At 36.9% G+C, this 23463-nt stretch overlaps 1 protein-coding gene across 2 annotated transcripts in view; it reads left to right on the forward strand.

Moving 5' to 3' along the window:
- Nucleotides 1-23463, forward strand: part of med25 (mediator complex subunit 25) — a 287263-nt gene that overhangs the window by 92032 nt on the left and 171768 nt on the right. For both annotated transcript variants that reach the window (XM_028813612.2, XM_028813613.2), the window contains exons 5-10: nt 10814-10938; nt 11055-11153; nt 18838-18958; nt 19051-19207; nt 19301-19449; nt 19895-19976. In XM_028813612.2, the coding sequence (XP_028669445.1) occupies nt 10814-10938; nt 11055-11153; nt 18838-18958; nt 19051-19207; nt 19301-19449; nt 19895-19976 (733 nt within the window). The remainder of the gene's footprint in view (nt 1-10813; nt 10939-11054; nt 11154-18837; nt 18959-19050; nt 19208-19300; nt 19450-19894; nt 19977-23463) is intronic.

Genomic DNA, 23463 nt, shown 5'->3' on the forward strand with positions numbered 1-23463 from the left:
TAGTAGACGTGACGTACTATTTGTGTACCACATTTCAAGTGTATAGGTGAAACGGTTTGCGAGCTACAGGTCATTTAAAATCCTGGACAGACACACAAATTGCCACGGTAGCAAATTACAGAAGAAGATTTTACTGTTTAATAATTTAAATTTATATGAAATGTGCTTCTTATATATTACTTCATATTCTCATATGATAATGATGTTAATGTTTATATTGATTTCTGTGTTATTAAAACTGCATGTATGTGTGTATATGCATATATATATATATATATATATATGTATATACTAGCAAAATACCCGCGCTTCGCAGCGGAGAAGTAGTGTGTTAAAGAGGTTATGAAAAAAAAGGAAACATTTTAAAAATAACGTAACATGATTGTCAATGAAAGCCCGTTTCAGTCAGTAAGTCTTATGTGTGTGTTTATGTATGTGTGTATATATATGTAGATGTGTATATGTAGATATGTATATATATAAATATGTATATAAATGTTTATGTGTGTGTGTATATTATATATATAATATATATATATATATATATATATATATATAAAAGACAGCAACAGTTATAACAATGACAACACTATTACATTGACAATCATGTTACGTTATTTTTAAAATGTTTCCTTTTTTTTTCATAACCTCTTTAACACACTACTTCTCCGCTGCGAAGCGCGGGTATTTTGCTAGTATATATATATATATATATATTTATATATATATATTTATATTTATTTATATATATATATATATATATATATATATATATATATATATATATATATATATATATATAAATAATATATATATTTATATTTTTATATATATATATATATATATATATATATATATATATTATATATATATATATATAATATAAAAATAAAAAATTATATATATATATATATATATATATATATATATTTATATATATATATATATATATATATATATACATATATATATATATACACTAGCAAAATACCCGCACTTCGCAGCAGAGAAGTAGTGTTAAAGAGGTTATGTAAACATATATATACATATCTACATATACATATATATATATATATATATACACATATATATATATATACACATATATATATATATATATATATATATATATATATATATATATATATATATATATACACACATATATATATACACATATATATACATATATATATATATATATATATATATATATATATATACACACATATCAACATATATATACATATACATATACACGCATTCATGAACACACACATATACATATATACATACATACATAGTGCGTTGTAACACGGGCTGTGATTGTTACATGAGAGAGAGACGACAAATCACAGCTTCCCGCTTTCTAATCGGGCCTGTGATTGGTGCTTTGACGGATGCCCAGATCCCACAGTATGTCCCCTTAGAAGAGGCGTTAGGCAAGTGTAATTGATTAGCGGTGCTGCAAGTTTAGCTTTACACCTGTTTTTAAGGCTTATTGACTGAAAGGGGCTTTCATGAAAAAACTTAGGGCTTTGCTACAGGATACACCCTCCACAAGTTAAGGAAGTAAAAATAAAGGTATATATTTCTGTTTTATTTAAAGCTTTTAAGTTTGTATGCGGGCAGTATGGTGGTGCAGTGAAAGGTGCCAGTTAGGAGACCCGGGTTCGCTTCCCTGCGTGGAGTTTGAATGTTCTCCCCGTGTCTGTCTGGGTTTCCTCCGGGTACTCCGGTTTCCTCCCACAGTCCAAAGACATGCAGGTTAGGTGCATTGGCGATTCTAAATTGTCCCTGGTGTGTGGATGTGTGTGGGTGTGTGTGCCCTGCGGTGGGCTGGCACCTTGCCCGGGGTTTGTTTCCTGCCTTGTGCCCTGTGTTGGCAGGGATTGGCTCATGTATTTAGGATATAGCGGGTTGGATAATGGATGGATGGACATTTGTATGCATAGCCTCATTTGCCCGTTTTCGTTTTTTTTCATTCTTCAGTAATATTTCAGCAAACCCGGAGCTTGTCAGTTCAAATCCTGGTACTGACACCACTGTGTGACCCTGAGAAAGTCACTTCACCTGCCTGTGCTGCAAAAAACCAAAGTAATGTAACAAATTGTACCTTAGATGTTGCAAGTTGCTGGAATAAAGGCATAAGTCAAATAGATAAATATATATTATACACATAGGAACTATTCATTTATTTTCAGTTAAGTCATCTGCAGCAAACGTTTATAAATGAGGGTTTCTCCTTTTTAGATAGTGCAAACTGTTTCTTCTTCATTGAGGTTTTCTCTTGGAGAGCTTTTTTCATTTCATTGAAAATTAAAGCAGCAGCTGCCAAAATATGTAGCTTTCTTATTAATTTTTCAACATTGTGTAAAATAACTATTAAGTAACATAAAGGTTTAAATACTCGTTATCCTTTTACACTAAAATATTACTAAAGAGATACAAAAAAAGTAAAATGCATATGTTGTTTTTCTTTAAGGAGATTAAATATTACTGAAGAAAAAAAAAAAACTAAAACAGCCAAATGGAGCTATGCATACGAACTTAAAAGGTTTAAATAAAACAGAAATACATACCTTTTATTTTTACTTCCTTAACTTGTGGAGGGTGTATCTTGTAGCAATGCCCTAAGTTTTTTCATGAAAGCCCGTTTCAGTCAATAAGTCTTAAAAAGAGGTGTAAAGATATTGACAATAAGCTATGCAAACCCACCAAGACATGCAATCGTTTAAATCAAGGCGCGAGTCGAAAAACACCATCCGATACTATTAGTTAACGATTAACACATTTCTATATGTATTGTAAGCATACAATACATTTACATTTACATCATTTAGCAGACGCTCTTATCCAGAGCGACTTACAACAGTGTTTGTTAGTTTTTTCGCATACCCCTTGGGGTCAGAGCGCAGGGTCAGCCATTGTACAGTGCCCCCTGGAGCAATTACAGGTTAAGGGCCTTGCTCAAGGACCCAGCAGAGTAGGATCTCTTTTGGCAGTGACGGGGATTCAAACCGGCAACCTTCGGGATACCAGCGCAGATCTGATAATATGTTGCGCTTAATTATCTGGTGTACCGACATTTTTGTGCGTTTAACGGCTGAAATCTAACGTGGTTTGTGCCCTTCAGAATGAAAACAGTTTGCATTTAACTTTTTAATAAAAAGCGAGGTTTTAAGTCTGAGAAATCACTCCGTAAATGCACACGTTTAATTCTTTATCACTTCAAACAACTGAACTATCCAGAACATTTTAGGCATACATCCAGCATTCAAACTATGTATAAAAAGCACAACTGTTAAAGGAATTCAGCATTTCTTAATTGAAAATGTTCCTTTAATCCTCAACATGTCTCAATGAGTCGTTCTGGTGGTTTTACTTGACATTTTGATATTCTGGTTAATTGTGTTTGCAGTTGAGATGTTCTTTCCTGATTTATACTTGTTTTCTCGTTAATATTTGTTTCGCTGGTGTTAGTGTTCTGATTAGAGATTATTGGTCCTTTGATGTCTTGACGGTTTCTTCTTAGAACAGCTCCTATTACACAATTCCGTCACATACTGGTCTATTGTTTCTCCGCTTTTCTGGAAACATGAAAAAAACTTGTGCCGCTCAAACATCACATTGCGCTTTGGGTTGCAATACGTTTCGAATTTTTCAACTATTTTGTTCAATTTCATATTGTCTCCATCTTCTTCAAACTGAAAATTGTTATACACCTCTAGCGCCTTTTCGCCAATTACATGTAGAAGCATAGACGCTTTCATTTTTTCACTTTTCCTATCTGCTTCAATCGCAGCAAGATACAACTCGAATCTCTGTTTAAATCTTTTCCAATTTTCAGCTACATTTCCCTTTAACTGGAGATTTGGTGGGGGCTGTAATCCTAACATATTTTTTTTCTCTTTTGCTAGAACGTCTTAGCGCTTTCTGATCACGTTTTCAGGTTACTCACAGACACGCGACTCGTTCAAAAGCTGAACCTCTTCTTCAGATTCCTCTTCCAATCCGCCACTTCTGACGCCATGTAGTGATCTTGTTAGGTTCGTAGTTTAATGAATACACAGGATTGAAAGATAACTTTTTAATAGACAGACTTTAGAGACATTTACTGTACAAGTTACTAATCGTTCTTTAGTTCACACCCATTCTCCTACTTGCATCGGCATTCACAGGCATTACTAATCATTCTGTAAGTATCCCTTAATAGACCTTACTAATCAACTATCATTACAAAATCCAACGTGGTTTGTGCCCTTCAGAATGAAAACAGTTAGCATTTACCTTTTTAATAAAAGGCGAGCTTTTAAGCCTGAGAAATCACCCCGTAAATGCTCACATTTAATTGCACGTGTTAATATATATGCTTACACGGTATTAAAAGACACTCAAAAATTAACGTCATTTACCTTTGTTCCCGCGTTTGACTCGTGCTGTAAATCTCTTCCTTGTTTTTAGTTCAAGTGATTACGTAGGAGGCGCGATACGTGACTCCGCCTCCTCCATTACAGTATATGGACAAAAAACAGGTTCCAGTTATGACCATTACACGTAGAATTTCGAAATGAAACCTGCCTAATTTTTGTAAGTAAGCTGTAAGGAATGAGCCTGCCAAATTTCAGCCATCTACCTACACGGGAAGTTGGAGAATTAGTGATGAGTCAGTCAGTGAGGGCTTTGCCTTTTATTAGTATAGATAGATAGATAGACATATATATATATATATATATAGATATATATATAGATAGATAGATAGAGATATATGTGTATGTATGTAGATATGTATATATGTGTATATATATGTAGATATGTAAATATGTATATGTATATATATGTGTCTGTATGTGTGTGTATATATATATATATATATATATATATATGTATGTGTGTATATGTATGTGTATATATATGTTGATATATGTATATATATGTGGATGTGTATATGTATATATATATATATATATATATATATATGTAGATATGTGTATATGTAGATATGTATATATAAGTATATATGTTTATGTATATATATGTTTACATAACCTCTTTAACACACTACTTTTCCGCTGCGAAGCGCGGGTATTTTGCTAGTACTTAATAATTCCATTGATTTACCTGTGATGCACATTAAGCTTACTGGCCTATAATTTCTTGGATCTGCCTGGTCACCCATTTTATATAACAGAATAATATTTACCATTTTCCAGTTCTTTGGAATTTCCCCAGTGCGCAGCGACTTCCTAACATCCTTAAGAACTCGAGGATAAATATTATCTACCCTGGTAATTTGTTTTATTTCAGCCTATTTAATCTAACCAGTACTTCTACCTGTACAGTTTGCAAATGGCGCAGTACCTCCTTAGTAGTCCCTTTTATCACTGGGAGGATATCTGCTTCTTCACACTTGAAGGCATCAGAAAAATGAGAGTTTAGAGCATCTGTTGTTTATTTTTTAATTTTCCTTTACTATTCCTGATACACTTCACCTACTCCTTGACTGTTCTTTTACCACATAAATATTGAAAAAAATCTCTTTTGGTTGTCTTTTATCTTATCTGCTATATTCCTTTCTAACTGCCTTTTAGCCTTCCTAAAATCCTTCTTAATGGTTGCCTTCGCGTTCTCATATGTGCTACAATTCACATTGGAGTTATTAGTCTTATACGCCATATACAGCTGTTTTTTTTCTTTGCTGCTTCTTTTTCGTCTCTTTATTAACTCACTGTGGAGTTTTTTAGGTATGCACCTGTCCTGCATTATATTTAAAACACTTTTAAACCTGTTCCACTGCTCCTCAACTGTCTCCACACTTAATAGCTTATCTCAGTCTGTCATCCTTAGCCTTTGCTGCATCTGCTCAAAGTTTGCCCTGCTAAAGTTAAACTTAACAGTTTTATTTTTTGCATCTGCTTCTTCCAAAACTCTGAGAATTGTATTATATTGTGCTCACTTGACCCTAGTGATTCAGTCACCTTTACACCCTCAATTCTATCGTGAATGTTCCAAAATACTAAATCTAGACAGGCTTCAACCCCATGTTGGTGCTTTAACATATTGTATTCAAAAAACAGCCACAGATTACTTATTGTGCACTGCTATTTGCTGTTTGTTATCCCAGTTAATATATGGGTAATTAAAGTTCCCTGTGACTGTAATATCCCCCTGTAAACTTGCCTTTTTAATATTACTAAAAAGGTGCGCATTGACAAAACATTCCTGGCTTCTGATTCTGAAGCACACTGTTGTCAACTAGTACCCAGTGTTGGACATGAAAACTTTTTACACTCTCTGCTCAGGGAAGGTATCACAATTGACCATACAGATTTCATATCTGTTGTTCTCTAAGCTGGTCTCCTCCTTGGCCTTTCAGTGTTGCATCATATAATATTATTTCAGTTGATCTCTGTAGTCCGTATTTCAAACATCATCAAACAAAAGCTGGTATATGCTATGGTGTAATTGCTAGAAGCAAACAAAAACACAGCTCCTTATGATTTCAAACATTTTTTAAAAGCTTATATTTCCATACCCTCAGTCAGTGCAGGACTTTAATCATATTATTATGGTGTGTCCTATGCTTTCATGAAAGTTACCATGGTTACCAGTGAATATTTGGATGACTATTCAGTAGATGCACATTTTCACATATTTCTCTCTAATAAAAAAATCCTGGGACAAGATGTGACTTTTTCAGAGAGATACTTGTGCCAAGAGAATTAACCATGCCTGGGGCCGGAAATAAAAGATAACGAGTAGATGACAAAGTAGAATGTTGTAATGAAGTCAAAAATGTTGGCGTTATACACATGCAGAAGAGGTTTGAAAGTACTAAAATTTGAAAGTCTCAAAAAATGATAGTAAAAATCACATTAGTGCAAACAAACAGAAATTATTACTCAGTGAAGTAATGGAACAGTGAAAAGAGATTGAATATATCGTTCGGATATAATCTTTAAGTTGGAGACATAAAGGTCGTCTAATTTATGTTGCTATCAGGGAAAAGTAGTATTTCTTCCCAATGAAGAGGCATATCTGCGAGAATTAAAAGATTTGTTATTTGGTTAAAGTGAAATCCACATATGCGAGCGGTAAAGAAGCGAAGTGGCTGGCGCGTAGTGCAGGTGGGGTTGGCGAGCGAAGCAAGCAGGGGGCTTCGTCCACTAGTATTAAATATTATTAATATATCATTAAAGTACAAAAATTGCAGGCAGAAAGGTGAATGTAAACCAAATCATGAAATGAATGGCAATCTTGTGGCCTATGTACCTGCCTGTAAAAAAAAAAAAAAAAATAAATATATATTACATAAAAAATCCTGTGATGAGACAAGACATTTTGGAAGATTTTTTCAAGTCCCGTGAGTTGAGACCTTGGCCATGAGATTTTTTCAAATCGTACCCTCCTTTCAACCACGCACACAGTAATCTCACCTCTTATTTGTGTAAATGCTTTTGACAGATACAGTTTCTGCTCTCTCTCAGCCATTATAAATTTTAACGTTTTCCTCACTTTAAATTCCCAATTAAAGAAGACTTATTATGCCCAAATATTACTGAAGAATTTCATCATGAAGAAATATCAACAGAAAATATTACACGGGCAATCCTAGCACCGAGAAACAATGAAGTCAAGTGAATTAACGCCAAAAAATGACAAACAGTTACACGGCAAATTGGTTAAATGCATATCAATAGACTATGCTTAAACAGTTGGTGGTGATCATGCGGGAGATGAAAACATCAACTTACAATATCCCGAAGAATATCTATAACCGTTAACACCGTCTGGTCTTCCACCGCACGAATTACTGTAGAAAGAAGGATATATCCAAGAAAGGTAATGTAGTGCATCTTCTGCCGATAACATCATACAGCAATGGAGATCTTGATATGCCATTTGTATTAAAAATGTTAAGTTTCCCGTTACAATAGCTTTTGCAAAGACAATTAACAAATCTCAGAGCCAAACATTCGAAAAAGTCATTTTATTTAATAGAGAGAAAGAAATGAAGTTCAATCACAGGCAGTTATACGTTGCGTTGTCATGATGAAAGTCCAAACACATAATCAAAATTCAGTGCAATATTGACAAAAATTTAATTAAAAAAATTGTTTTTTACTGAAGTTTTACAGTAAAAGTGTAAGTTTAAAAAGTATTGGCGTGTTAATTTCAAAACCAAAAAGAACAAAATCGTATTAGGCAATGAATAACTCTTAACGCTACATGAAACATAATTTTCTTTCAAATTATTACATTTTATTATTTTTTAATATGGTTAATTACTCACTGTAATGTAAAATAGTTAGTTCTATTATGCATATATAACAATTCCCATGAAAATAAAAATCTGTTTAAATTGTACAACCGCATCCCCATGCACGTAGCGCAGGCACGGGGGTTGGCAAGCGAAGCGAGCAAGGAGCAAAGCCCCCTAGTGTATATATAGTATATACTGTGTGTGTGTGTGTGTGTGTGTGTGTGTGTGTGTGTGTATATATATATATATATATATATATATATATATATATATATATATATATATAATATAATTTATATCTGTGATATATCTTAAATTAGCAGTGTTGGAAGTTAGACAAAGGGTGTTAAAATTCAATATTTGTTTCACTTTAAATTTGTACACCAGCACAATGGATTTGAAATAAAGCAATCATTAACTGATTGAAGTGTAGACTTTCAGCTTTAATTTAAGGGGTTTACCAAAAATATTGTATGAGCTGTTTAGGAATGACAGCTGTTTTTCCAGGGGCTCAAAAGTATATGGACATTTGACAGGTTGGAGCAGTTCCCAAAGTATTTTTTTAATTATTAAGCGGTTAAAGGGCTGGAAGTGATTCCAAGTGTGGAATTTTCATTTGGAAGCTGTCACTCTGAACTCTCAATATGAGGTACATAGAGCTCTCAATGCAGTAGAAACAGTCCATCATTAGACTGAGAAAACAAAACAAAACAAGCAGATACACAAGGAGTGGTCAAATCAACCATTTAGTACATTTGTTAATGATTTTTAATGATTATCAATAAAAGGTTTATTAAGATACTTTTATTATTTATAATTCAAATTAAAGAAAAGAAATATAGAATCCGCTATAACAAGTGTTCGAGATACTTGCTGCCATGTTCCAGGCTCTGCTGATAACACAGACCAATGGATTTGCCCACATCAGAAATCTTTTCCTGTGGTATTTGGACACATTCTCTTTTATTGACTGTTTTCAATGTATCAATTGTTGTAGTTCTGAGAGATAAACCTTATCTTTGACATGACCCCATTAAAAAAAAAAGGTCTGGTGAACGCGAGGACTACCTCTTCACCCAATCCATTGTGTTCAGCAGATTTTCATTAAGATAGGCCCTCACTACATGATGGAAGTGGGCAGTTGCTCCATCCTGCTGGAAATAAAACTGGTCCTCATCCCCAAATGCGTGGCATGACAGATTCAGCAGGTTGTCCCAAGCAAATTGCACCATTTAGTACATTCTTATAAAATAAGAAGCACACTGGTCAGCAACACCAGAAGGTCTTGAAAACCACAGAAGACAACCGTGCTGGATGATTTCAGAATGGTGTCTTTGGTGAAGAAGAACCCCTTCACAACATTTAGCCAAGCCATGAACACACTCCAAGAGGTAGACCTATCATTGCTAAAGTCTGCAATCAAGAGAAGGCTTCATGAAAGTAAAGACAGAAGTTTACCACAAGGTGCAAAGCACTGGTAAGCATCAAGCATAGGAATGACAGATTAGACTTTGCCAGAAAACATTTTCTAAAATCCTGTCCAGTTCTGGATCAATTTTCTTTGGACAAAGGAAACCAAGATCAACATATACCGGAATGTTGAAAAGAGAAGAGTATAGAGAAGAGAAGAAACAGCTTGTGATCCGATGCATACCACACTATCTGTGAAACATGGTGGAGGCAGTTTTATGGCATGATCATACATGGCTGTGAATGGAGTCAGTGACTAGTGTTTATTGATGATATGACTGCTGGCAGAAGTAGCAGGATGAAGTTTATAAGGGCTATACTATATGCCCAGATTCAGGCAAATGCTGTAAAACTTATAGGACAATGTTCACAGTACAGATGAATGATGGGCCAAACCAAGTGATTTTCAATGCAAAACAGTAGCTTATACTTCATAGGCCAAGTCAGCCCAACTGGCCCAACAAACAAGCAGCAACTGAAGACAGTTGCAGTAAATGCCTGGCAAAGCATCACTAGGGTGGAAACCCAGCACTTGGAGATGGCCTTGGGTTCCAAACTTCAGGCAGTCATTGACTGTAAAGGATTTTCAACCAAATATTGAAAATGATCATTATATTTATGATTATGTTAGCTTATCCAAATAATTTTGAGTCCCTGGAAATGGGGGGCAGGGGGAGGGGTGCAGAAAAATGGGTGTCTATGCAGAAAAATGGCTGTCCTTAAATGGCTTACTCAGTGTATGCATCAGTGGATGCTTTATTTCAAATCCGTTGTGGCGATGTACAGAATTACATTACAAAAATTGTGTCACTGTCCAAATACTTATGGACCTATCTGTATATCATAAATTCAAAAACTGCCAGAAAGTCAGTTGGAGATAGTGTTTTCCAATTATGATGTAGTATAACATTAATTATACTATGTGGCACCATGTACAGATAGTGATACTTTACAGAATGTTTTTTGAATCAAATTCAACACAAAAATATTTATAAATAATGATCATTGCTTTGTCAAGGTGCAGGGCTCTCTTTACAGTTTCTTCTACCTCTTTAACCTCTATTTTTTGTTTTCTCCCAGTATGGAGGTACTCAATATAGCTTGGTAGTCTTCAATACTGTTGATTGTGCTCCAGAATCTTATGTTCAGTGCCATGCTCCAACAAGCAGTGCCTATGAGTTTGTAACTTGGATTGACAGTATCCAGTAAGTATGAGCAGATTGCAAAGTTAAAGATTTTCAATTGTAGGTTGAGTGCTTATCTGTTTTAAATATGGTTAAGCTAATAATTTTAAATCCTGTTTTATTTTCTCCTTTATCAGATTTATGGGCGGTGGAGCAGAGAGCTGTAGCCTGATTGCAGAGGGTCTCAGTACTGCATTACAGCTTTTTGATGACTTTAAGAAAATGAGGGAACAGATGTAAGTATCGCAAAATGTGCCACAGCATAAGCTTCTCTTGTTTGAGGCGGTGTAACTGTAAGAAAAAGTAATAGTGACAAGATAAGAATGCTGTTATGTTTTCAAATATTAAAATAAATTCATACATTTTGTGTTAGAGACAAACATAATAATAATAATTTTTATTTATGTAGCACCTTTCATACACTCAGACACTTTACAATTCAATACACACATTAACATGACAGTAAAAATTACATGACTAGTTTAGAAATGATATTAGTTGGCTAATAACACTGTGTTAATGATTATTGTGCAAAGGTATAGGACTAGTTTAGTGAGAGCAAATGGTATATATTGTTTCACTCTTATTTGCAATACTTTGAGAATTTGGGTATAATCTTACCTAATTATATACAGTACATATAATGCAAAGATGACTGATTGACTCACTCACTCATCAACAAAAACACGTTTCTGTTCAGTTAAAAAGCTGAAATTTGGCAAGATTGTACACTTAAGGCAGTAGGTTTCCACTAAGAAATGACATTTCAATATACAGTGCTGTGAAGAAGTATTTGCTCCCATCCTGATTTCTTTTTTTTTTCCAAGTTTGTCACACGTAAATGTTTCAAATCATCAAACAAATTAAAATATTAGACAAACTTAACCCAAGTAAACACAAAATGCAGTTTTTAAGTGATGATTTTATTTATTAAGGAAAAAAACTATCCAATCCAAAGGGGGCAAATACTTCTATCAATAATTATGGATTAAAACCCTCCCTTACCATAGAAAAGCTAAATACTCCAAAATCTTAAAAGTGCTTTGACTGGTTTGATAGAAATTTGGTGATGTTATAGAAAAAGAAAATTAGCTAACTCGTATTTATTTTTTGCTAATACTATTCTAACGTACATGCTTTGCATTCTGCTCAAAGGGGCATTTATGCAAATGAAGGCTAGGGCTGAAGCGATTGATGGGCTACATGAACAACAGTACCTAAATAATAGGTTGGATGGATAACTTGAAAAATGGGTGGTGTCCTGAACAGGGAAAAAGAGACATGATCATGTTTGCCATTTACAGGGACGTGTGAAATCGAAGGAGATACTTCAAGGAGGATGCAAAACTCAGTGGTTAGCAAACATGCTATAAAGCTTGAGTGTTGGTGTTGCTTTGCTAGCGTAAATATGAAGGGAGAGAGAAGTATAGGCTGAAGTGTTGTCCTCAGAATTAAGACCAGTTGGGACTAATGGCATCAGTTTAATAGTCATAGTTACATTTTATATACAAAAAAGTTATTTGATACCATATTGTTTATCAGCATACACAGTACTTTTGAGTCAGGCCACATCTTAATCATGACTAGTTATGGGTATTGGCTGTAGTAAGTCAAGAGCACAAATTACCATACATGATCAAAATAAAACAGGAAATGACAGTTTTTTACTTTTTATTTTCCTGTGAATTAGTATAAAACAGGTACTGCAGTTGGTTTGAAATTTTAACTGTATCTTTGGTAGATAATTTAGGCATCTCTGAAACCATTTGATGTTTGTGGGTGTATGTATAGTGCATCCGGAAAGTATTCACAGTGCATCACTTTTTCCACATTTTGTTATGTTACAGCCTTATTCCAAAATGGATTAAATTCATTGTTTTCCTCAGAATTCTACACACAACACCCCATAATGACAACGTGAAAAAAAATTGAGATTTTTGCAAATTTATCAAAAATAAAAAAATTGAGAAAGTACATGTACATAAGTATTCACAGCCTTTGCCATGAAGCTCAAAATTGAGCTCAGGTGCATCCTGTTTCCCCTGATCATCCTTGAGATGTTTCTGCAACTTAATTGGAGTCCACCTGTGGTAAATTCAGTTGATTGGACATGATTTGGAAAGGCACACACTTGTCTATATAAGGTCCCACAGTTGACAGTTCATGTCAGAGCACAAACCAAGCATGATGTCAAAGGAATTGTCTGTAGACCTCTGAGACAGGATTGTCTTGAGGCACAAATCTGGGGAAGGTTACAGAAAAATTTCTGCTGCTTTGAAGGACCCAATGAGCACAGTGGCCTCCATCATCCGTAAGTGGAAGAAGTTCAAAACCACCAGGACTCTTCCTAGAGCTGGCCGGCCATCTAAACTGAGCGATCGGGGGAGAAGGGCCTTAGTCAGGGAGGTGACCAAGAACCCGATGGTCACTCTGTCAGAGCTGCAGAGGTCCTCTGTGGAGAGAGGAGAACCTTCCAGAAGGACAACCATCTCTGCAGCAATCCACCAATCAGGCCTGTATGGTAGAGTGGCCAGACGGAAGCCACTCCTTAGTAAAAGGCACATGGCAGCCCGCCTGGAGTTTGCCAAAAGGCACCTGAAGGACTCTCAGACCATGAGAAGGAAAATTCTCTGCTCTGATGAGACAAAGATTGAACTCTTTGGTGTGAATGCCAGGCGTCACGTTTGGAGGAAACCAGGCACCGCTCATCACCAGGCCAATACCATCCCTACAGTGAAGCATGGTGGTGTTAGCATCATGCTGTGGGGATGTTTTTCAGTGGCAGGGACTGGGAGACTAGTCAGGATAAAGGGAAAGATGACTGCAGCAATGTACAGAGACATCCTGGATGAAAACCTGCTCTAGAGCGCTCTTGACCTCAGACTGGGTCGACGGTTCATCTTTCAGCAGGACAACGACCCTAAGCACACAGCCAAGATATCAAAGGAGTGGCTTCAGGACAACTCTGTGAATGTCCTTGAGTGGTCCAGCCAGAGCCCAGACTTGAATCTGATTGAACATCTCTGGAGAGATCTTAAAATGGATGTGCACCTACGCTTCCCATCCAACCTGATGGAGCTTGAGAGGTGCTGCAAAGAGGAATGGGTGAAACTGGCCAAGGATAGGTGTGCCAAGCATATGGCATCGACAAAGTATTGAGCAAAGGCTGTGAATACTTATGTACATGTGATTTCTCAGATTTTTTATTTTTAATAAATTTGCAAAAACCTCAAGTAAACTTTTTTCACGTTGTCATTATGGGGTGTCGTGTGTAGAATTCTGAAGAAAAAAATGAATTTAATCCATTTTGGAATAAGGCTGTAACATAACAAAATCTGGAAAAAGTGATTCGCTGTGAATACTTTCCGGATGCACTGTATCTATCACAGTCCTTTAATACTAAAAAAAAACTGAACCCCATTAAATCTATTACCTTTGAGGAAAATCTATGAAGTAATATGTCTCCTGTAACTGTTTTTCTGACTTTTCAAATGAATTTGGTTAGTGATTAACACTGTAAGTATTTGTTTGGACCATTTTTTGAAATACAGTTTCCCTTCTGAGCAAAGAAAGAATCTTTAAATCACTAGTGTGAAGATCTTGCATGTCCTTTTGGACATAATCCATTAATCTTCAGTCTCCCGCACTTAATAAATGATTATTCTGTGTCAAGACGCATAATTTATCAGAAGATATTGATGTATTCCTTTTCGACCTATATGCTTTTCACAAATGAGGAGAGCTGCATGACTTACATGATATTGAACCATTCTTATTATCATTTTTATGTCCAAGTGAAAATAATATAATGTGCTTAACTAATCCTGGCAGTAATACAGTGCCGTGTCAAAGTATTTGCACAATTCCTGATTTCCTCAATGTTTGCTTATTCATAACACTTCATTGTTTCTGATATCCAAAAAAATTAGTGTTATATAAAAGAAAACCTGAGTAAACACAAAGTAATAAATGATCACGTAGTTTACTGAAGGGAACAAGTTCTTCAACACCTGTACAACCAATGTGAAAATGTAATTTGCCTGTTAGTCACTTGATCAAGCAATGAACCAAGTTTGAACAATAATGGTTTAAATTAAACTAGACCAGTGGTGGACCGTGCATTTCACACCTAGGCCTTCAGTAGTGCTCCGTCCTCAAAAACTAATTTATGGTTATAAAAACCATCTTAATATGCAGAAATACAGTATAAAGAGCCGTTGCATCGCAGATAGATAACTCCTGTAGCCACAATAAATGCCTTTATTGAATAGACAAACCAGGGGTGAACAAGTTCCTTTCTACTGCAGCTACAGCCGCGACACACATAAAAAAAATCAATAATAACTCATAAACTTGCAATATTATGTAGGAAAATCGCAACATTTTACTCACCAAAAATTTTGATTATTTGTAAACAAAATCCATCCTCCTCTCTTTCCTCAAAAACAGTTCAATTACTCTGTCGTACAGATTATCTGTGTGCTTCAGTTCCATCATGAAATCCCTTTCTGTCGCCATCGAAGCTAATGCTGAAAGTCGAACCTGCCCTGTCGTATTTCTGGCATAAGTTTTAATTCGCTTTAGGTCTGAAAATGTCCGCTCGACAGAAACAGTGGACACGGGAATGGTCACCGCCAAACATACCAATGTGTACAGTTGCCCCATGCTCTCATTCAGATTTTTTTGATGAAGAAAGTCAAGGAGATCAGTGGGAGATTTTCCTGCAAAATCATCCATGGCATTACATTACAGTCAGTTCTGTTTTTAGCCGAGACAGATCAAAAAGTGCCCTGTGGCTCTGTGTTAAACTGGAGAAGGCTGCATGTGGGAAATTTTTCTTGTATTCCCGAAATTTCTGGGGGTCGAGGAGCGTGACAAACATCAGTTTTTCGTGGTCTTGAAATCTGGTCTGTCTGGCAAATAATATTGTCCAGAATCCTGCCATGGAGTTGGCGGTAGTGTGCGCGAGGATCTTGCGCTTGACCTCTTTGTGCGCTCGGAGCGCCTGCAGTGCGTTCAGTGGCCTCGTAGAGTTCCTCATGTCGGCTTCTATCTCGCTCAACAGTGTCACAGAACTCCTTTACCCTAGCCAGACAAAACTGCACATCCAGTTTTTTGTCCTGTAATATTGAAAAGAGCACGTCTGAATACTCAAAAATACCATTGAATGTGTGAAGCAAAAAACAAAACTCAAAATCATCCAGACGTGCTTTAAATCCATCAGCACAGCGCACTGTGTCCTCATCATACTCGTCATGATGGTCCAGAATGTGATGAAACAGTTCCTTTAGAGCATCTCTCTTCTCAAAGACCATATTGATCACTGTGGATGTGTACTGCCACTGTGTTGGTACCACACGAGGGAGACGCCACTGGCAGATTTCGTCCAGTAGTTGCGTGCACCGAGGTGATCTAGAAAAAAAATGCAGCAAGGCCATTGAGGTGGCCGAAAAAGATCTTGCATTCTTTAAGCTTTGAGGCCCCTTGAGTCAGTACTAAATTGAGCCGATGTGCATAGCAGTGTATGAGTAAAGCCAAAGGTGCTCTCTCTTTAACTTTAGCCTGCACTCCATTTAATCCAGAAGACATGACTGCTGCGCTGTCAAAACACTGTGCCACAATTTTACCCAGACATTCATTTTCCAACAAAAATCTGATGATAAGACCTGCAAAGTCATCGGCTCGCTTCCCACTGGTAACATCTTCAAATCTGACAAATCGCTCCTTGACACCTGTGCCCGTTACGTAACGCAGGACCAGTGCTAGCTGCGCTGCGTTACTCGCATCGGTCGTCTCATCCACCATAATAGAGAAGAACGGTGCTTTTTTAACGTCACTTCTTATCTCTTCTCCCATCACTTCAGCAATAGCAGTGATCAGGTCGTTTTGTATTTTACCCGACGTCCCACTAAACACTTTATTGGTGGACAGGTGGTAATGTAAATCTGTGTTGCTCTCAGCAATGAGAGAAAGAAGCTCCACATAGTTCCCTCTGTTATTGGATCCCGCACTTTCATCGTGTCCCCGAAATGAAAGTTCCTGTTTGCCCAAAAAAATGACACAGTCTATCAATCTTTTTAAGATTTCTCTGTTTTTCTTCACCTTTTCGTTGTGGAGCTCCGTTTCCCTGCGCACTTGCTCATTCAGCTGTAGATCCACTCTATTTTCCCAAAAGTTTTGGAAAGCACCGTTGCTTGTAAGTGTCCGGCAGTGCTTTGATGTCTCGTTGCTTCCTTGGTTAGGCAAGTCAAATTTACAAACCCAGTGTGGCTCCAAACACCATGTCGACCAGTGGCAAATAACAAGCACTACCAGCAATACAATTTGCAGTGTTCCTCGGACCCTATGAGCCAGGGGTACCGCTCGTAGTTGGTAACCTGAAAGTGGCGGACAAATCCTCCTCCTGGTTGTGACAGGCTAGCTAGCTTCGGAGTTGTCCAACCTTTCTTAACAATGTCCAGCTTTTCTTGAAAAGTCCGTCTTGAAAATGGCCTTGAAAGTAAATCTGCCACCAAATCTATTTCTTCTCCTCCTTCAGCCATTGTGGGGTGACAAAATAGCTATTACATCATCCTATCCAATCAATGGGTCTGAATACGGTGACGTTGCCATACGCCTGCTAGAGGGCCCTAGTGAAACCAACTCAAAATCTGATTGGTTGAAGCAACAGTTTAATCGACATTTATTTTGTGTTAGATGGCCTGCAGAACGGATTGTGAAAGCCTCCGGGCAGACTTCTTTGACTTTGACCCTGCCTGGCAACAAATGATGGCTGAAATGTGATTGGTTAAATGCTTTAATACGAAAATACATGTCTGGAAGCAGCACAGCTATCGGAAAAGCTATGAAAGGAAGCGGACAGACTGTTTGGAATTATTTAATAAGTATTCATGGACAAAATATAATTAACATCAGTTTGTGATTCAGATATTTTTTTAGGCCAGCAGAGAAGGCCTTGCAGGCCCTGACGGCCCGCCACTGAACTAGACACATCCAAACTTAATTGCTGCCAACCCTATTGAATTTAAACGGCACTTAAATAGAATCTTTCCAGCAACTGAATTTATCTCAAAGGCCTCAACAAGCAGCACATTATGCCTTGATCAAAGGAAATTCCAGAAGACTCGAGAAAGTTACTGAAATATGTCAGGTGAGAAAGGTTTAAACAGTGTTAAATTTGCACATGAGTGGCTGGCCTAGCAAAATTACTCCAAGAATGCATAGAAAACTCACCAATGCCAAAGACTTAAATCCTGTTATCTGCAGTGCTTGTTTGCAATTGTTGCCTGCTAAAGGTGTCACAAAAAATAATAAATTTTGAGGAGCAGTTGCTTTGTTACATGAGTGAAATAGGTGTTTTGGGGATTTTTTTCCTTCAGTAAATCAAATGATCATTTACAAACTGTTTATTGTGTTTACTCAGGTTGTCTTTTGTATTATACTAAATTGTTTTGTAATTGGTTTATCATTGTACTGTATAACATCTCTTACATAGATAGATAGATAGATAGATAGATAGATAGATAGATAGATAGATAGATAGATAGATAGATAGATAGATAGATAGATAGATAGATAGATACTTTATTAATCCCAGGGGGAAATTCACATCTCTTAATAATAATTAATTAAAAATAATCTCTTAACAATCTGCTCTCTATATAAAGTTGCTTATAAAATATTTTCAGAACTGTTTTATATCATTAGTAATGTGGCCATAATGATTCCCAGAAGGATTTCTTCACTTCAGATTACATTTAAGTGTCCACGTTTTAACTGATATCTGATTTTTAACAAAATATTGTTAAACACTGTTCTGCTGTGTAAAGAAATACCAAATCTGGTTTAGTTTTTTTTGAGAAGGAATTATTCCCCAAGCATAAATAGTATATTTATTAGATGGTATTGTTTTTGTTACAGTGGACAAACTCATAAAGCTTGTGTGCTTATTTGTAATTCACCACCTTATCTGTTACCGGCTGTGGAGAGTTCTACATACTCTGGTTTTGCAACAGACAGCCTTGCACAAATAATTGGCGATGTAAGTATAAGAGACTGCATTGTCTTCTTTTTTGTTCTTGGAACTTTGAGGATATTGTTTCCAATGTTTGCCTCTCTTTCACAATTTTATAGAGGGGTATCTTGTTCTCAGTTGTGTCACCTCGAAAGCTTCCTGCACTTCGTTTGCTGTTTGATAAGGCAGCTCCCGGAGGCCAGCCTGATTCTCAAACTAAAGACTTTGCTCAGGATCCAAGGCATATGGTGTTGATAAGAGGAATATCATTGCCAAGTAAGTATATTAGCCACATTGTGTTCACCTAAAGAAGCACTGCATGCTATTTAATAATATTATAATATTGATTACCTTTTTCTTTCTCTGCAGTTGCCTCTGGTGTTGTGCCTGTTGCTCCTGGAACTGGACCATTGAAACCAGTAATGCCTCAGCCACCCACTGCAAGCCAGATTGGAATGATCCCTACACAGTCAACTACTGCAAATCAGTCACTGCCTCCAGCTTCACAATCTTATCAGGTACAAATTCAACAGGGAAGCCTGTATCTTTGTCTGGTATCATGCATACTGGTATTTTATTTTGTCCTAGTAAGACAACAGTATATCATTTCAATTAATCCAGTTCAGGGTTGCAGTTAGCCAGGGCCTATCCAAGGTACAAGGCATGAATCATCCCAGGATAGTGCACCAAGTGATCACAGGACCAACTTATGCACACACCCACACCTACAATCCCAAAACAGCCAAACTGGAATCGCAATTAAGTTAACCTGCAGATAACTGGGGATGTGGGAGGAAAGCCCAAATGAGGTAAATGTGCAGACTCCATACGGATAATGTGTGAATACAAGATTCAAATCCAGGAGCTGAATCTGATGAAGTGCTATTACAATCCAGTTTAGTATCATCCTTGCCTACTGGTAAGCCAGTATACCTGAATATATCTTTCCTTTTGGTTACCCAGGTAGCCCCGCCCAATTCACTTATTGCTGCTCAGGCTGCTGCCCAACTGGTTCTTGAAGTTGCTACCAGAGAAAAGAATCACTGTAAGTAACTTGGGTACCTCTAATTTTACTAGGATGTAAAATAGTATTCCTGGTGGTGGAATATTCTTTTAGGACTTAGACACATGGAATCAGCCACTTTGAAACTTTCTGCTTTTCTAATGCTTTTCAAATGTTCATTTAGTGTGTTTTTTGATAATTTAATTCTCTGTGGAGGTTAAAAGTGGGTTCTGAAAATATCTGATTTTTCCTTTGAACATCTGTACTATGTACTACTATCTGTACTACTAAGAAAATGTTAATGGGAACGTGCAGTTAAAATACCAGTTTTTCTTATGAACGTAATTCAAACTATTACACTTTGGGCCTTATGCTCTCTACATCTGGGCTCTCACGTATAACACTGTGTGTTGAATTCACACCAAAAATGATGTACAGACAAAACTAGAAATGTGCCCACACACAAAAAATAATCAGATGCATAAAACTGTGCTTAAGCAAAGTTCAACACACTTTCCCTTTATCAGTCCTTATCAACATGAATTTTAACGCACATGTACGTGCCTACAGCCCCACCCCAACTCCTCCCAGAATTTTGCCTATTTGAATATGCAAATAAATATAAATGGCATGTTCCGTTCAGTGCAAAACCATGTGTAAAAAAGAAGAATTTCAGTGAATGTAAAATGGAAATCCTGCTCAGTGAAGTGTAAGCAAGGAAAAACATACTATTTGGTGGCTTAAGCAGTTTGGTATAAGCAGCAAAAGGAAATTGTTGGAACGGCACAGCATGGCGAAGGCACTTAAAAGTTCAAGTTCAGAAAGTCACACTGTGCCTGAAATAAAAAAGAAGTAGTCAGATAGCAAAGATGACAAGAAAAGGCAAGTTGCAGCCCACCGTCTGAGTATCATAGAGATGCTTATTAGGGGCAAAGAGAAGGGGAAAAAGTAAGGACACAGTGAAGAATAAAAAGGCCTATGTCGAGATTAAAGATTAAAAGATTTCAAAATTTTGACTTTAATCTCGTCATTTATATTGTCATTAAAGTAGAACTTTGTAAAATTCATCTTTAAACTGAGGCAGGCAGTGATCACCACACAGAATACATTAAATTAATGATATTACAGCTCTCTGAACATTTTAGAATACTAAAATGTACACTTGATATCATTTTCATAATGAAATGCGTTAAAGCATGTATTAAACATGTGGGAGCATGGTAGTGCTACTGTGCCAGTCCCAGCAAGCATCAGGATGAGGCAGGAACAATCCCAGGACATGGCAACAAATCGTCACAGGGTGAATACAAGCACACACGCATACACTTGTAGTGTCAGTTTAGCATCAGCAATTTCCCTGTTCTGCATGCTTTGGAAGGAAACCAAAGCATGCAGAGGAAACCTACCAGGAAAACATTCAAATTCCAGGCAGGATACATCTGGGACTTGACCCCCTCACTGTAAGGCAGCAGTGCAACTACTGCACCACTGTGCCCGACATGTTTAATTATTAATATGTTACATTATTTAAATGAAGTTAACAATTTATATGTAAAATGTAATATACATTAATGCATTTAATAATAAAAATAATATCAAGTATACATCCTAGTATTCTAACAGCACACAGCTGAAAGAGGATAGCTCTTGGAAATCTAAATCAATGTAGAAGCCAGTCATCATCATCTGTAAATATGCACTCTCTTCTAATTCTTCCATTTGGGATGTCTTTTAACAATGCTACAGGTAGTTGGAATAGTTTGGCCATTCCATGCACCACTATATACCATAACTAAGAAAGGGAATAGCTGAACAAATGCAAAATCAATTCAGTTATACAGTAATGTCAATAGCGTGAATTGAGTTTATCTTACAGTTTGCAGCTAGTTTGTGGGCAATGAAATCAAATGAAAGAATTTAAATACAGGTCAAATTCAAAGTACTAGGGACTGAAAAAATAATTAGTTATAACTGGGCACTTGCAGTTGAGGAATAATGAATTCTATGTCTGTTAAGTAAATTGCTATAGTTATATAGATGGCTCCCTTTGGTGCCCATAGTGCGCTGTCAGTGTTATTAGACTCTGAGGTCCAGTTGTTAAGGGCCTCCCTTCATATCCAGAGCATGTGCCACTTCAGCTACATAAACATCACCCCTGTGTGTCCATAATGCATGCCCCTTAACTCTAAGGCCCAGTCCACACAGGCGTTAAGATCTTGGTTAAATTAATGCGCTCTGAGAGACCTAGGTGTTTAAGTTGTGTTTTGTAGTGGCGCTTAATTGACTTCATTATGACGTTACATTTGCATTTGTTTACCTCTGATAAACACCAACCTGCAGCCCAAATTGTAGTTTTGTGAGTTTACCTTTAGGGGCAGTTATCAGGCAGTCCTGAGTGTTTTTAACCTGTGGGGTTTGAGGTTCATCCTTCATTGGATTTGCGAAATATTAATCAGTTGGCTTTATTAGACCTGAACATTTACATCCTTGTGTTAAAAAATCCTCCTAATACGGCGACGTAGGCAGAGAAAACATTGCTGCCACTGCTGGGTTCACTCTTTGACTGCACAGCGTGTGTGTGTGATCTGTGAAGAAATGCGACAATTTCTGCATAAGTTACTTCAATCCCTGCCTGATATCAGTTTCGAGTTTTGATTGCCAGGAGCAGTTGGTACAACACCAATATGCAAGTCAGTGTTAGCCATGAAGGGCAGCTAACTGTCACCTTGAAGTAACCAAGTATACAAACAGTACTCACATATGCACTCGCCCACCGGCATTAACAATCCATCCATCCATTTTCCAACCCGCGGAATCTGAACACAGGGTCACGGTGGGTCTGCTGGAGCCAATCCCAGCCAACACAGGGCGCAAGGCAGGAACCAATCCCGGGCAGGGCGCCAACCCACCGCAGGCATTAGCAATCCATAGTAGCTAAAGTTATGGCATTAGCACAAACCTACAAACTGTTTCAAATTCTCCATTATTCTTCATTATCCATTATTATTTTGTTTATAATATGTGTGTGTGTATTTTTTGATATATATTTATATATAAAATACACACATACGCACAGGCATAATCCTGGGACATATCCGGTCCTACAGAACGTTAAATGAACAACATGTAAATGCAATACAGACATTTTCCTCGTGCTTATCTGGATTTTGGCAGAAATTGACACCAAAAAAAAGCTGCATGCGATGTTCTTTTGCTGCCATTCAAACGCTTATCCGACTGAACGCAAGTACAGTAGTGAGAAAGCCAGTGTGGATGGTCTGATTTGCTGCAATGACCAGAAAAATGCTCGCCGTTCAATCTGTGTTCTCCTGATGCTACATACAACAGGAAACAGTCAGTTCACATGTCCGTGAGGGCAGGGCCTTATAAGCACAGCACCTTAGATGACATTACCTAATGGAGTTATCGGGTCTGTCATTGCTGTATGTTATTTTGTGAGTCACCTTTTTTTTTTTTTTTTTTAACTGTGAAAAGTTTTACATAAAACGATCATGATAAAAAAAAAAGT

Source organism: Erpetoichthys calabaricus, chromosome 11 (assembly GCF_900747795.2).
Source record: "Erpetoichthys calabaricus chromosome 11, fErpCal1.3, whole genome shotgun sequence".
Lineage (NCBI taxonomy): Eukaryota > Metazoa > Chordata > Cladistia > Polypteriformes > Polypteridae > Erpetoichthys > Erpetoichthys calabaricus.